The 17,174-nt window shown below is 41.6% G+C and overlaps 1 protein-coding gene across 2 annotated transcripts in view; it reads right to left on the bottom strand.

The window, feature by feature from the left end:
* The window catches only part of MTM1 (myotubularin 1), a 183,889-nt gene that overhangs the window by 23,230 nt on the left and 143,485 nt on the right, over positions 1–17,174 (bottom strand). For both annotated transcript variants that reach the window (XM_066357634.1, XM_066357633.1), the window contains exons 13-14: positions 5,508–5,621; positions 68–244 (exon numbers count right to left, since the gene is read on the bottom strand). In XM_066357634.1, the coding sequence (XP_066213731.1) occupies positions 68–244; positions 5,508–5,621 (291 nt within the window). The remainder of the gene's footprint in view (positions 1–67; positions 245–5,507; positions 5,622–17,174) is intronic.

Consider the following 17,174-nt stretch of genomic DNA (forward strand, 5'->3'; position numbering starts at 1 on the left):
TAACATCAAAGTCAAGAAATAATAATCAATCAACAATACTGTCTTTTAACAATGCCAGTTCATTTACCTGTTGTTTGATTCTGGGGTTCCATCTGATGTAGTAATTCACCCAAAGTTCCAAGTGACGCATACTGGCAACTGGATATAAAACTCGATTGATCTCTTTAGTATAGAAGGGATTTTTGAATGTGTCTTTATTACTGTTTATCAGCGACCACAAAGAAACTGTTCTTTCTGTAACTTTCTATAGAGAAAGGGAAAAGGGAAAGACTAAATAAAAACACACACAAGCACATAAGACATTTTACAGCCTGTGGCAATACAATTGAATATCAACTTAAATCACACATTTGCATTATCCGCATAATAGCTCAAAAGCCTCTTGGGCTAGTGAGTGCTCTGGCAGCCACTTACTGATATTTGCACATATAATGGCCTAGCTTGAAAGTCACTATTTCTACTGGAAGATAGAAGTACCGAATGCTATAACATTAAATGCACTTCAATGATCTAAGAAGACTATTACTGACTATGCAAAATATTTATCAACAGATGGGCAATATGCTCTTTTTAATTCAGCAGAACGAAAATAATCATAAGACCCCACTGGTATATTTTATTTATTAGAACTATGAAATTTTAACCTGTATTCATTTGACATTAGGTATCTAAATATGAAGTTACCAGCATTCTAATTAACCATACAGATGTTTAACCTACATCATGCTAACATCTAGATATTTGAAAACACCTGGGTAACTGGCTTCCCTGAATCTTCATTTTTCTTCATTTTAGTCTGGTGTCCATCATCTCATTCAGATATTCACATTTTCATAGTTTTTTATTATAGATTTTTACTGATTTCACCATAAACTAGAGAAAAACCAAAGCTTGGGCAAGTAATGCAAGTATTAAAATTATGAAAGGCAGAATTTAAAACTCTTACTACTAACCACTTCAATAAGAAGACCAATAAGCAAAAACTGGAAGCTAAAAATAACAGCTTGAAAAAAGTAACTGAAGAAATTTCTTTAACATACATGATTAATGTAAACAATAATAATGGCAGTGTAATTGCCTTCATTGGCCTTCATTGAAATCCACTTAAAACTTCAGCTATACCTTTCTGATGCTACAATGTATACTACATTATGTTTATTTGTGTTTTTATTCTTATACTAGTACATAGTTTAAAAAGTCACATCACTCGACAAAGCAGCCTCTCACCTCTCTCCCCAGTTTTAAAATCAATTTATTTGTTTGGTACTTACCTCCAAATCTCTAAATATCATGCTTTTCTTGCTACCTGTTAGCTACCCAGTTATAGGCATTAACTACAACAATGCCACACTAGAATGTCTCCCCTCCATCCTGCCGCACGCACATACTTTATATCATCCTTCATACTCCCAATATATAGCATAGGTTCTATAACATTGATGTTTAGTGTTTAGATCCTATGTGAAGCAAGTGCTGTTTCCGAGTAAACCACACAGTCACTATTCTGTGATTTCTTTTCCTGTACATTTTTTTTTTGTTTTCCCTCAAGTTAACAGCTGTCTAGTCTGTTTTACTTTTTTGATGCTTATTAATTAAACCCCAAATTTTTCCTCCAGTCTCAAACATCTGTCAAGACACTCTGTACATCTATAACCCCCAGCTCCATCTTCAGAAAAGAGAAAGCTGCAATGGGTGGCCCTGCACTTGTGCCTAGCTCTCACCTGGGATCTTTCTATTTTGCCCTGAGGATCGCCCCTTGTCTCTCTCTGTGCTGGAACTGCTACTTCCTGAATTCCATGCAGTCTTCTTCATTGTTTGCATGAAGCCTGTATCCCAATGGCTTCCAGAGAAAGAGTGTTGTGTGAGAGAAAAGTCTTTTTTGTTGCTATGCATGTTGGGAAATACCTTTGGTCTACCTTCAGATTTGGTTAACAGTTTGGTGACTATAGAATTCTAGGTTGAAATCACTCTCCTATAAAATTCTGAAAGCAATGACCCACCAACTTCTACCTTCCAATATTGCTATTGAAAAATTCAAAGTTTCCCTAATTTGTTTGTTTTTTTCTTTCCAAATAACCTATTTCTTTTCCCTTTGGAAGCTTAAGGTTCTTTTCTTTGTCCCCAGCGTTCTGAAATTTCACAAAGATGTGCCTTATTATGGGTCTATTTTAGTCCATTGTGCTTGGGTACACACCAGGCTTTTCAATGTGGGAACTCATGTACATCAACCTTTTCAATGTGGGAACTCATGTATGTCAATGCTGGGAAATACTTTCAAATTGTTTCAGTAATTTCCTGGTCTCTGGTTTCCCCATTTTCTCTTTCTAGAAGTCCTATTATTTGGATATTCGAACTCTAGAACTGATCTTCTAGTTTTCTTGTTTTCATTTTCTATTTTTGTGTTTACACTCTATTTTCTTTCTTTTTTAAAATTTTTATAATTTTAGTGAGAGGAAGGGAAGCAGAGGGATAGACTCCCGCATGTGTCCCAACCAGGATCCATCCAGCAAGCCCTCTAGGGGGCAATGCTCTGCCCATCTGGGGCCCTTGCTCCATTGCTCAGCAACTGAGCCATTTTTTAGTGCCTGAGGTGGAGGCCACAGAACCATTCTCAGAGCCTGAGGCCAGCTCACTTGAACCAATTGAGCCACAGCTGTGGAGGGGGGGGAGGAGAGAGAGGGGGAGAGAGAGAGAAGGGGAAGGGGAGAGGTGGAGAAGCAGATGGTCACTTCTCCTATGTGCCCTGACCAGGAATTGAACCAGGGATATCCACATGCCAGGCCAATGCTCTACCACTGAGCCAGCTGCCAGGGCCTCTACATTTTATTTTCTAGGAGATTTCAACTTTATCTTTCAATTCTTCTCCTGAGATTTTAATTTATGTTGCTATTATGTTTTTAATTTCAAATTCTTTTCTGATGTCTAAATGTTCTTCCAAATAATATCCTGTTATTATTTTGTGGTACCTGTATTTTCTTCTTTTTTGGGATATTAATACTAGTTTCTTATTTACGTTTCCCTTCTCTCTCTACATTGTAAGTATTTTCTCCAAGCCGCTTTCTTTCTCTCTCTCTCTCTCTCTCTCTCTCTCTCTCTGTCTCTCTCTCTCTCTCTCTCTCTTTCGGTTGTCCGCTATAATGTAAAAGTGGAGGACTGAAGAGTTGAATGGAAGCTCTGAGATTTAGAGCCTTGTCAATTTGAGCTTCACTGAGGAACCCTAGGTGTTGGTATCTCTGGGTCCTTAATGGGCTAGTCAAGTTTTCACAGAGATGATTCTTTTTTATAAATTGAAGTGGAGTTCACATACCATAAAATTCACCATTTTAAAATCTGTTACTGAGTGGCTTTTAGTCCACTCACAATATTGTGCAACCATTACCTCTATCAAGTTCTAAGGTAGTTTCATCATCTGAAATGGAAACCATGTACCCATTAACCAGTTATTTCCCTCATTCTCCCCTCCCTCCAGCCCCTGTAAACCACCGATCTACTTTCTGTCTCTATGAACTTGTTATTCTGGCTATTTCATATATACAAATCATACAATATGTAGCCTTTTTTTGTGTCTGGCTCCTTTAACTTAGCATAATATTGTCAAAGTTCATCCATGTTGTAGCATGGATCCAAACTTCATTCCCTTTTAGGGCTTAAAAATATTCCATTGTGTGAATATACCACATTGTGTTATCTATTCATCGGCTGATGGACATTGGCATTGTTGCCACCTTTCAGTTGTTATTAGTTGTGATGCTATGAACATCCATCCACACATTTTTTTACCCTTATTTTCATTTCTCTTGAGTATATAACCTAGCAGTAGAATTGCTAAGTCATATGCTAATTCTATATTTAACATTCTCAGAACCCGCCAGAGTGTTCTCCACAGTTGCTGTACCATTTTATACTCCCCACAAGAAAGAATGAGTGCTGCACTTTTTCCTAATCCTCGCCAATAGAAAAACTTCTTTCAGGCCCTGGCCGGTTGGCTCAGCGGTAGAGCGTCGGCCTAGCGTGCGGAGGACCCGGTTTCGATTCCCGGCCAGGGCACACAGGAGAAGCGCCCATTTGCTTCTCCACCCCTCCCCCTCTCCTTCCTCTCTGTCTCTCTCTTCCCCTCCCGCAGCCAAGGCTCCATTGGAGCAAAGATGGCCCGGGCGCTGGGGATGGCTCTGTGGCCTCTGCCTCAGGCGCTAGAGTGGCTCTGGTCACAACATGGCAACGCCCAGGATGGGCAGAGCATCGCCCCCTGGTGGGCAGAGCGTCGCCCCTGGTGGGCGTGCCGGGTGGATCCCGGTCGGGCGCATGCGGGAGTCTGTCTGACTGTCTCTCCCTGTTTCCAGCTTCAGAAAAATGAAAAAAAAAAAAGAAAAACTTCTTTCATGCGCCCAGCTGGAAGATAAAGACCTGTTGCCAGAATACTGGGAGTCAGTAGAGGAAGTAAGCTAGGGCTCTGTAGGAAAAACAGCTGTGTTAGGCTTGCTCGCTTGCACTTTGCATGATTAGTGCATGAGCATGTGGCAGAGCCACACGTGTATAGCTTATGAAAGGCTGTGGGTTCAATAACTTGGCACAGATTGCAGATTTCTTGCTTGCCACTGCAAGGGGCCCTGGACGATTGCTTGCTTGCCATTGTGAGGGGCCATTTTGCTGTTTGTTTGCTTGCTGCCGTGAGAAGCGGTTTCCCTCTGCCTGTTTGCTTGTTCGCCATTGTGAGAATCTATTAAATGGGAATGGCCCAAAATTTTCCGGCTCCATCATTCCTTTACCATCTGCCCGAATCCAATGGGAACCTGCCTGGGCTTGGCTGCAGGCATTACAGGCTCTCACAAGTCAGCTCATCTCCATTCACATCACTCCTCCACACACCACAATGACTCAGGTTTCAACTCAGAGACCTACTTATACCCTCTCTCACAAAGAACATCTGTCAAGAGTCTTCAGCTACAAATAGTGGAAAAGGGGATCTAGGGAAACTGTTTATTCTAAACAGACCTTCAGGTTATCTTACTCTTCTTCTTTCATCCCACACACCTGATACACCTTTGCCCCAGACTTCTGAGTCATCTGGGGTTCCTGCAATGTAAAGTGGGCTGGTTCTTGGCTTCCCAGCTGCTGGTTTGAGATTTGGTTTTCTCAAACTGTTATTTACCACTTATCTAATAGCTTTCCAGTTTCCAAAAGTTTGCTACTATGTATCTTTTCTGGTTTTCCTTGATCTTGTGGGTTTATACCTTTTTTAAAAAGTTCCCTTTACAGATATTTTTATGGCTTTTTAGGAGGGAGACCTTGTATATATAAAAAGTTACTTCTATTCCCTGTAGGCAAAGTCAAATCTTACACTTGCATTAAATACCAGACACTCAACAAACCCTGGCTGAACTGAAAATACTCAAGCTTGGGATAAAAATTGGAAGCTCTGCATTTACAATAAAGCAAGTTATCAAATTTTTCTGTATTTTATGGCACACTAGACACATGTAACTAAAAAGATTAGCATTTTCACTCACTTGTCTTTCTCGAGCAGACTCACAGTTGTATAAAAAAGTCCCAAACCGGCAACTATACAGGTGATCCAAAATTGTCATCAAAAACCGTTCATTGAATTCGAAAGCTGTAGGAAACTAGACAAAAGCAAACAAGCAAATAAAACATTAAAACTCAGGTTGTCTGACCTGTGGTAACACAGTGGATAAAGTATCAACCTGCAATGCTGAGGTTGCCAGATCGAAACCCTGGGCTTGCCTGATCAGGGCACATGCAAGCAGCAGCTATTATGAGTTGATGCTCCCCACTCCTCCGCACCTTCTCTCTCTCTCTCTTCTAAAATCAATAAATAAAATCTTAAAAAAAAACTCGGTTGACCTTTTATAGAACTGTGAAGAGGTACATAAACTTTACCACCCTTTGCTTTCCAGGAAGAATAGTAGAGGCTGCAATCAGCATACACCCCTGTAGGGAAAACAGTTCTGTTAGGCTTGCATGCTTGTACTTTGCATGATTAGTGCTTAAGTATGTGGCAGAGCCACATGTATATAACCTATGTAAGACTATAGCTGCTTGCCTGCAGCGAAGGTTGAAGATTGACTGTCTTCTAGTGTGAGGGTCTGTTTTTGCTGTTCGTTCACCTACTGGCATAAGAAGCATTTTCCACTGTTTGCTTGCTCATCTGTTTTTGCAAGAATCTATTAAATGGGAATGACCCACCACTTTCCGGTTATGCAGTTTTTCTACCATCTGCCCAAATCTAGTGTGAACCTGCTTGGCCTCAGCCACCTGTAATACATCTGGAGCAGTGGGAAGGATTCGGATCAGATTGGTATGGAGTCGCTGACACCCTTGAAGGGTGGAACAGAAGAGTGGCTGTTCCCTGTGTCTACCCTATTGGGGGCCGTGGGCTGGGTGGTTTTTTTACAGCTCTGAGAGAGGAAACCGAAAGCTCTGTGCAAGAGGCTGAGCAAGGTTAAAAGCTCCAGGATGAGCTACAGATTGCCGACAGCGGCTTGAACTGCAACAATTGCTGGAGAAGGAGACTGCGTTCCAGAGCTTCAGTTTGCTCTAGAATCTGAATGCTGGCAGTGACAGTTGTTAAAGAAACACTGTGGGTTCAAAAGCTTGATCTTCAGCTTCAGGCTGAGAGTTTGCAGCTGTAAGAGCTGAAGAAGTCACTGAAGAAGGAGCTGCTTTCGTGCTGGTGGAGGGACTCCTAGTTAGTGGTTGTAGGCATTTTCAACTCCTCCTTCTCTGAGGAGTAGGAGGTTTAAAACTGCTGTCTACAGACTTAGAGCCTGACCAGTGGTCACCCAGAAGGTAAAAACCCAGCACTTAAAAGTGCCTCAGGGGCAGGCACAGCCTCCTCTGCAAGTAGCTGAGCATTCTGTGGCCTGGTCATACACCCAGACAGAGTTGATGGAGTTAGGGGCAAAATTTAGGAAGAAACCCACCAAGTCCCTGGCAGCTTGGTTGCGGTAGTAGGACATAGGGATGGATGGTATCATGCTCTCCAGAGAAGAGATGGATAAATTAGCCTCCATTACCATGCACTCCTCTTTGAACTACCATAACCCAGGAAATCATGCCCTATTTGAATGGATGATGGCTGCCATTTGTAAAGTCTGGAAGAATGCTGGAAACTTGCTGGAGGCAGTGAGTTGGTGCCAGTTGTATACTGAACTGAAGCAGGTCCTCTGAGAACTAGATATGAAGAATGTTGCTTTCAACCTGAGGTCTTGTGGGCTGGATAAGGAAGTATTTACAGCAGGGATGAGGGACCTTATACTCTGTAGCACCCTAATAGCCCCTTTTGGGTCACTAATGGCTATCTTGAGCCCCTTTGTGGGGCAGTCCATCAACACAGTTACACAGATGGTGGCAGATTTGGGGGAGGTAGAGGTAGCATGCAACCATAAGGCTGTGCAAGCTGTTGCCCATGCTGACCCCTCCCCCCACCGCTGACTAATAAGAGAAACAAGCCTGCAAAGGTTACCCAAACACAGATGTGGGTAGATCTGATTATAGCAGGGGCAAATAAAGAAAAATTAGATGGCAGGTCTGATAGAGGACTGTTAAAGCTTTGGCGGCAGCTTAAACTGGAACAGAAGTTCCAGCCACTGAAAAAGAAGGGCAAAGTGGGCAGCCTCAGAAGCTTCCAAGAAAGTGGCTGGTATTCAGGTTGTGTAGTTGCAGGATTACATGATAGAGACAGCTAAGGGAGAGGAGGGCCCCCAAGACTGTTGTTCTAGTTTGAATAGGGGGAAGGCCAAGGGATACATCTAACAGGCACAGGTAGGGGCAGGAGACCCCATGTGGAATCGGCAATCCACTGGTCCCCTTCTAATGTGCAACAGGTGTTGGCCTTAAAGATAATACGTGCTTTCTTTCAGAAGCAGCAGAAACTAAGAGATCTGTCAAGGTGGCACAGGCCTTAAATATGTCTGACCTTGGCAGGCCTTATATGCTTGCTGAGGGGTTTGGATGTGGCTTGTGGCAACAGATAGAGCACTTATGGAAAAGCACTGAGGTCCATTAATAAAAAGCTATATGTCTAGTTGCCTGTAATGGACCTTTACCTTGGTGATTTGCACAGACAGCTGGGCTATCGTGGGCTGATCACTGAGTGGTGTAATGGACACTTGAAGCAAGGCTGCAACAAGAAGGGGCACCGACTCCCTTGCTGGATGGACATACCATTTGTGGACAGTATGAGAGACCCTGACAGGGGGCTGTGGCACCTGTGGAGGCCCTCCTGCACTGCACAACTACTCCCATCCAGTTGCAGAAACTCACCGAGGACACTTTATTCAACAGACATGGACAGTGATGGGGTTCAAATAATTTAACAACTGGCCTAATGACCATTTTAAGTATAAAAAAATGGTATACCAAAAGGTATACCATTATTATTTCATGCATTTAATACTTAAATAAGAATAAAACAGGAACACAAAACTAGATTATAAGAAAGTTTTGAAAATATTAAGAAAAAAAAAAGAATAACTGACAAAAAATAAAACTGTTAAGATATTTCTATATTGTTTCTTGATTGGCATCCTCACTTGCAAATTTTTCACCTATGGACGGAATGAACATTACTACAGGCACTTAGAATATGCTATTGTATAGATGGCGGCAAGATGGCGATGGAGTAGGAGGACATTCCAACCTCCCACCTCCCAGAACCAAAGTGGATTCAACTTAATTTTAAGAACAATCATCTGAAAGAACCAACTTTGGGATAAACTAAGAGGAATCTATAACCAAAGATCACCAAAGAAGTGAAACTGAGACTGGTAGGAAAAGTGGAAATGCGGAGAGGGCTGCCCAGCTCCCGGGAGTGAGCAGTGGCCCAGAGGGACTCACGTGGTGGGGTGGATTTCCCTGAGAAGGGAGGGTCCTGGGCCCCAGGACCATAGCCCCAGCCTACAGCCCCCAAGCCTAGAAGAGGCCTATGGACAGTATGTAGTTGCAAAACAAGCCAGAATACTGGTTGCGAGAAAGAGACAGATTTCTCAAACCAAAGATTCATCTTAAAGGGACTGCGCAGAAAACCTCTTTCACAACCACTCACCCGGGGCTCCAGGGGACAGGAAAAGCTGAGAGGACCGGAATAGCAGGAAGACAATGTAATCTAGGAGGCACAGGGAGAAACACTTTGAGGGACAGCCACCCTGGGCTGAGGCACTCCTCAAATCTAGAGTGAATATTTTTCCTGGAACCAGCAATACCAACAAAGGGAAGCAGGTCACTGGACAAACGGAAGCTCTTCTGCTACAGTCAGAACAAAGAGTAGCTTAGAAGCAGGGAGCCCATCAGGGATACAGTACTGAGTTTTGAGGTCTGAGCTAAATCGCCACCCCCACTCTGCTGAGTGCTCTCAGGAGGGCAGGTAGCGGCAGATGTGAGAGCGCAGTCTCGCCTGCAGGGGTGGAAGCCGGGGGCAGGCCATGGACAGGTAGCGCAAATGCAGTCTGGCTGGCAGCTGTGGGATGGGTGCGCAAGCACGGTCCTGCCAGCAGTCTGCCCGTGGGGGCGAGGTGGAAGCTGGAGAACTGGCCGAGTCTTGCAGACCTGGTACACCAACAGTCATGCCCGCAGGGGCCAGCCAAAGCTAGCGGCCAGGTGCTCAAGTGCAGACTCACCCAAGGGGGCAGGGCAGAAGCCAGAGAACTGGTCAAGGCTTATAGCCGGTGCATGAATGCAGTCCAGCCCGCGGGGACAGGGTAGAGGCTGGGGGACCAGCTGAGGCTTGTGGCTAGGCATGTGAATGCAGTTCCGCCCACAGGGGCAGGGCGGGGGACAGGGGCCGAGTGCGGCTGAGGCTTGGGTGTGCACACGCAGTCCCACCCGTGGAGGCAGGTGGAAGCCACAGCAGCTGCAGTGGCAGGCTGGCACAGGCCACACCTGTGCCTGAATGCCTGAGGCTGTGGCAGTGGTGGTGGTGGGCCTGCAGACAGACCACACCTTGGGAACACAGAGGCCACAATCATTGAACTCCTGTGGCCACACCCTTCTGAGGGCTGAAAAAGAAGAAAAATATAAAATAAGAGAAAAGAAAAAAAAAAGTCTGGATAGAACGACACATGAGGCTAAGGGGTAAGCAACATCCAATACCTTACCTAACCCCTAATTTATAGTCCTGAGCCCAACGAGTACCCACCAATATGATGGCAGAAAGCGGATCTCAGGGGAACATGAACATTTAAATGGAAATCCTCCAGGCCGAAAGTAGATAAAAGCCAGCCTAAGAGTGCAATTGGTATTAACAATGGCACCTATGCTCAGCAGAGGCAGCCATAGGATCTGGATCGCCTGTTGCTCCAAATAGGTAGATAAAGGCAATTCAAAGGCAGTGACCCCCCCACACCCACTGGTCTTCGCCAGGCTCCAGACAACAAGGCCCAAGGAGAGCACATCCAGAGGCCAGATATGGGGAGCATAAGTTCAGGACCTAACAGCCCTTGTTAGAGTAATATCTTAAGGAAGATCTCCTCACACCTGACCCAGTTAAGATATAGAAAACACAAATACAAACAGCAAAAAGAACAGTGACCAGACAAATAGCCCATAGCAGTTTGGAAACAGTAGCTGATGCTAACCCAAAAACTTCTAGAAACAACACAATTGGAAACTGGAGGCAGACAATGCCAACCCTAGACTCAGCTAGCTACACAAACAATACATCTAAAGAAGGAGTCTAAACACAGACAAAATGGGAAGGCAGAGAAATGCAACCCAAATAAATCAACAAGAAAAATCCCCCCAAAAAAGATCTGAATGAGATGGAAATAACCAAATTACTGGATGCAGAGTTTAAAATAATGACTGTTAGGATGCTCAAAGACCTTAGAGCAACAACTAATGGACATAATGAACACCTAAATAAAGAGATAGCAAGCATCAAAATGGACATTGAAATCATAAAAAAGAACCAGTCAGAAATGACAAATACAATATCAGAAATGAAGACCACACTAAAGGAATTAAAAGCAGGATAGATGAAGCTGAGGATCGAATCAGTGATTTAGAGAACACGATAAACAAAAGTACCTAAGCAGAGCAACAAAAAGAAAGAGGTTCAAAAAGTCTGAGGAAACTCTAAGAGAGCTCTGTGACAACATGAAGAGAAAAAACATCCACATCATAGGGGTTCCTGAAGGAGAAGAGAAAGAACAAGGGATAGAGAACCTCATTGAAGAACTCATAGCTGAAAACTTCCCTAAATTGATTAAGCAAAAAGTCACAAAAGTTCAAGAAGCACAGAGTCCCACTAAAGATGTACCCAAAGAGGCCTACACCAAGACACATCATAATTAAAGTGCCAACATCAAGAGACAAAGAAAGAATACTAAAAGCTGTAAGAGAAAAGCATTTAATTACCTACAGAGGAGCCCCCATAAGGATGACACCTGACTTCTCAACAGAAACATTAGAGGCCAGAAGGGAATGACAAGAAATATTCAAAGTAATGCAAACCAAGAGCCTACAACCAAGATTTCTCTATCCAACAAGGCTATCATTTAAAATTGAAGGAGCAGTAAAAAGCTCCCTAGACAAAAAATAAAAATAAAAAAACTCAAAGAATTCATTATAACCAAACCAATGCCACAAAAAAATGTTAAAGGGCCTGTTGTAAACAGAACAAAGGGTAAAAAAAAATGTAGAAAAAGAGGAATTTAGATTTAAAGAATAAAATGGCAATAAACAACTACATATCAATAATAACCTTAAATGTAAAAGGATTAAATGCTCCAATCAAAAGACATGGGTAGCTGAGTGGATAAGAAAACAAGACCATACATATGCTGTTTACAAGAGAACCACCTCAAAACAAAAGATACACATAGACAGAAAGTGAAGGGATAGAAAAAAATATTTCATGCAAATGAAAATGAAACGAAAGCTGGGGTAGCAACACATATCTGACAAAATAGACTTTAAAACAAGGGCTGCAGTAAAGGATAAAGAAGGTCATTATATAATGATAAAGGGAGCAATTCAACAGGAAGATATAACCATTATAAATATCTATGTGCCTAAATCAGGAGCACCTAAATTTATAAAGCAGATTTTGATGGTCATAACGGGCAATATCAACAGCAATACTACAGTAGTAGGGGATTTCAATACACTACTAACATCACTGGATAGATCCTCAAGAAAGAAAATTAACAAAGAAACAGCAGACTTAAAGGACAAGATCAACTAGATTTAATAGATATCTTCAGAACCTTTCACCCTAAAGCAGCAGAATATACATTCTTTTCAAGTGTTCATGGTACATTCTCTAGGATAGACCACATGTAAGGACACAAAATGAGTCTTAATAAATTTGAGAAGATAGAGATTATATCAAGCATCTTCTAGGATCACAATGGCATGAAACTGGAAATCAACTATAACAGAAAAACTGAAAAACACTCAAACATTTGGAAGCTAAATAGCATGTTATTAAATAACGAATGGGTTAACAATGAGATAAAGGAAGAATAAAAAAATTTTCTTGCCTGACCTGTGGTGGTGCAGTGGATAAAGCGTCGACCTGGAAATGCTGAGGTTGCCGGTTTGAAACCCTGGGTTTGCCTGGTCAAGGCACATATGGGAGTTGATGCTTCCAGCTCCTCCCCCTTCTCTCTTTCTGTCTCTCTCTCCTCTCTCTCCCTCTCTGTCTCTCTCTCTCCCTCTCTCTCTCTCCTTTCTCTAAAAAAATGAATAAATAAAAAAAATAAAAATTAAAAAAAAATTCCTTGAAACAAATGAAAATGAACATACAACAACTCAAAATTTATGGGACACAGCAAAAGCAGTCCTGAGGGGGAAGTTCATAGCATTACAGTCATAACTTAAGAAGCTAGAAAAGGCTCAAATAAACAATTTAACCCTGCATCTAAAAGAACTATAAAAAGAACAGCAAGTAAAGCCCAGAGGAAGTAGAAGGAAGGAAATAATAAAGATCAGAGTGGAAATAAATGACATAGAGTAAAAAAAACAATACAGAGGATCAATGAAACCAAGAGTTGGTCCTTTGAAAAGGTTAACAAGATTGATGAACCGTTAAGCAGACTCACCATGAAAAAAAAAAGAGGGGACTCAAAGAAATAAAATTAGAAATGAGAGTGGAGAAGTAAAAACAGGCACAGCAGAAATACAAAAGATTGTAAGAATATACTATGAAGAACTGTACGCCAAAAAATTAGACAACCTAGGTGAAATGCACAAATTCCTTGAAACATATAATTTTTCAAAAATCAATCTGGAAAATCAGAAAACCGAAATGTACTGGTTACAACAATTGAGATCGAAACAGTTAAAAAACTGCCAAAACACAAAAGCCCTAGTCTAAATGGCTTCACAGGCAAATTCTACCAAATATACAAAGAACTAACTCCTATCCTTCTCAAGCTATTTCAAAAAGTTCAAGAGGAGGGAAGACTGCCAAACTCCTTTTATGAGACGAGCATAATTCTGATTCCAAAACCAGGCAAAGACATTACAAAGAAAGAAAATTATAGGACAATATCCCTGATGAATTTAGATGATAAAATTCTCAAAAAAAATATTAGCAAACCAATCCAACAATACATAAAAAAAATCATACATCATGAGCAAGATTTATTCGTGGGAGGCAAGACTGGTACAATATTCGCAAATCAATCAATGTGATTCATCACATAAACAAAAAGAAGGGAAAAAATCATGAGTATATCAATAGATGCAGAAAAAGCATTTGATAAAAATCCAGCACCTATTTATGATCAAAATTCTCAGCAAAGTGGAAATACAAAGAATACACTTCAACGTGATAAAGGCTATCCGTGACAAACCCACACCCAACATCATACTCAATGGGCAAAAATTAAAAGCAATCCCCTTAAGATCAGGAACAAGGCAGGGGTGCCCCCATTCACCAATCTTATTTAATATAGTTCTGGAAGTCCTAGCCACTGCAATCAGACAACAAGAAGAAAAAAGGCATCCAAATTGGAAAAGAAGAAGTAAAACTATCATTATTTGCTGATGATATGATACTGTACATAGAAAACCCTAAAATCTCAGTCAAAAAACTACTGGACCTGATAAATAAATTCAGCAAGGTGGCAGGATATAAAATTAATATTCAGAAATCAGGGCATTTTTATACACCAACAATGAACTGTCTAAAATAAAAATTAAGAAAACAATCCCCTTCACTATTGCAACCAAAAAAATAAAGTACCTAGGAGTAAATTTAACCAAGGAGGTTAAAGACTTGTACTCAGAATATTACAAAACATTGATAAAAGAAATCAAGGAAGATACAAACAAGTGGAAGCATATACCGTGTTCATGGATAGGAAGAATAAAGATCATTAAAATGTCTATATTACCCAAAGAAATTTACAAATTCAATACAATTCCTATTAAAATACCAATGACATACTTCAAAGATATAGAACACATATTCCAAAAATTTATATGGAACCAAAAAAGAACACGAATAGTCTCAGCAATCTTGAAAAAAAAAAAAAGAATAAAGTGGGTGGTATCACACTTGCTGATATCAACTTATACTACAAGGGCATTGCACTCAAAACAGCTTGATACTGGTATAAGAACAGGCATACAGCCCTGGCCGGTTGGCTCAGCGGTAGAGCGTCGGCCTAGCGTGAGGAGGACCCGGGTTCGATTCCTGGCCAGGGCACACAGGAGAAGCGCCCATTTGCTTCTCCACCCCTCCGCGGCGCTTTCCTCTCTGTCTCTCTCTTCCCCTCCCGCAGTCGAGGCTCCATTGGAGCAAACATGGCCCGGGCGCTGGGGATGGCTCTGTGGCCTCTGCCTCAGGCGCTAGAGTGGCTCTGGTCGCAACATGGCGACGCCCAGGATGGGCAGAGCATCGCCCCCTGGTGGGCAGAGCGTCGCCCCCTGGTGGGCGTGCCGGGTGGATCCCGGTCGGGCGCATGCGGGAGTCTGTCTGACTGTCTCTCCCTGTTTCCAGCTTCAGAAAAATGAAAAAAAAAATAATAATAAAAGAACAGGCATACAGATCAATGGAACAGAACAGAGAATTGAGAAATAAACCCACACCTTTATGGACAATTGATATTTAATAAAGGAGGTAAGAGCATACAATGGACTTAAGACAGTCTCTTTAACAAATGGGATTGGGAAAATTGGACAGGTACCTGCAAAAAAATGAAACTAGAACACCAACTTACATCATTCACAAAAATAAACTCAAAATGAATAAAAGACTTAAATGTGAGCCGTGAAACCATAAACATCTTAGAAGAAAATGCAGGCAGTAAGCTCTGCAACATCTCTTGTAGCAATATATTGCTGATTTACCTCCACGGGCAAGTGAAATAAAGGACAGAATGAACAAATGGGACTATATCAAAGTAAAAAACTTTTTCACAGCTAAAGACAACAAGAACAAAATAAAAAGACAAACTACACAATGGGAGAACATATTCGACAATATGTCTGATAAGGGGTTAATAACCAAAATTTATAAAGAACTTGTAAAACTCAACACCAGGAAGATAAACAATCCAATGAAAAAATGGGCAAAGAAATGAATAGACACTTCTCTAAAGAGGACATAGAGATGGCCAATAGGCAGATGAAAAAATGTTCAACATCACTAAAGATTAGAAAAATGCAAATTAAAACCACAATGAGATACCACCTCACAGCAGTCAGAATGGCGCTCATTAACAAAACAACACAAGATAGGTGCTGGCAGGATGTGGAGAAAGGGGAACAGTCCTGCACTGCTGGTGGGAATGCAGACAGGTGCAGCCACTGTGGAAAACAGTGTGGAGATTCCTCAAAAAATTAAAAATCAAACCGCCTTTTGACCCAGCTATCCCACTTTTAGGAATATATCCCAAGAACACCATATCACTGATTCAAAAGAAGAAATGCACCTCCACGTCTATGGCAGAATTGTTTACAATATCCAAGATCTGGAAATAGCCCAAGTGTCCGTCAGTGGACAAGTGGATTAAAAGGCAGTGGTACATATACACAATGGAATACTATGGGCCATGAACAAAAGGAAATGTTCCTTTTGTGACAACATGGGTGAACTTGGAAACTAGACAGGCAGGGAAAGAAAAATATCATATGACCTCACTCATTTGAGGAACCCAATGAACAATGTGAATTGAGGAACAGAGTAGAGGCAGAGACGGGATCAAAGGGACCAGAGGGAAAGCGGACAGAGGGAAAGGGATGAGAAGATGGGATCAGAGAAGGGAAAGAGATTGGTGAAATTACATATATATAACATAGCATTATAGAGCAGAAAAGCAAATCCTGGAGGGAAGGGGGCAGGGCTTTGGGGAGGGGGGGCAAGGGGGATGTTGAGAGGAACACAGGGGTGGGGGCGATGTATTTGGTGGGATACTTGAATCTATGTAAACACAGTAAATTTAAATCATTAAAAAAAAGAATATGCTGTTGTACAGATGAACATTAAAAAAGAGTAAGGAATGTAAATTTTTGATTTCCACAATGAGCGGCTGCCCAGGCACCCATCTTAGAGAGAACCCTGATTACAAGTGCCATTTTAAATATCATTTTGCCTAATACAACAAAAAATTAGTTATCGGTTGTGCCGAAATGGTGCAAACTGCCTGAATTTCACCACTGGACATGACTCTGAACTATAAAGGCCCTCCCACCTACCATGGGGTAGGGGGCTAGAGGTTGGCCTCCAGTTAACTCCTTGGGCAGAGTGCTCGGGGAGATATTATAAAGGGCACCTTTGTAATTTCAGGGGATCTTTGCGTTACGACAGGCTTGACTTATGACATTCTGTGTTTATGACACTCACACCCATAAAAACCTAAGAAGAATACGCAGTATAGTATACAGTATGGTATATTTATGTCCTTTTCCTTTTTCTATGGCTTAGTTGTGCTTTTTGTTCTAGATTATGAATTTACAACTATGTTAGGATTGGTAAGTGACTTAGGCTAGGGTTGTTTCGACTTATACCAAAATTTGGGTTATGTCCCTGTCATAGGAACAGAACTGAATTGTAACCCAAGAACTCCCGTGTATTGTCATTTTTGGTATAGCGTGTGCCTTTGTAATTTGGTTGCTGTAGTCTATACTATTTCTGTTTATGTAATGTACTTCACTTCTTGCATAGGGGCCATCGTGGAAGATACCTGTTGTGTAGATTGTGAGTC

This window comes from Saccopteryx leptura, chromosome X (assembly GCF_036850995.1).
Source record: "Saccopteryx leptura isolate mSacLep1 chromosome X, mSacLep1_pri_phased_curated, whole genome shotgun sequence".
In the NCBI taxonomy this organism is placed as follows: Eukaryota; Metazoa; Chordata; class Mammalia; order Chiroptera; family Emballonuridae; genus Saccopteryx; species Saccopteryx leptura.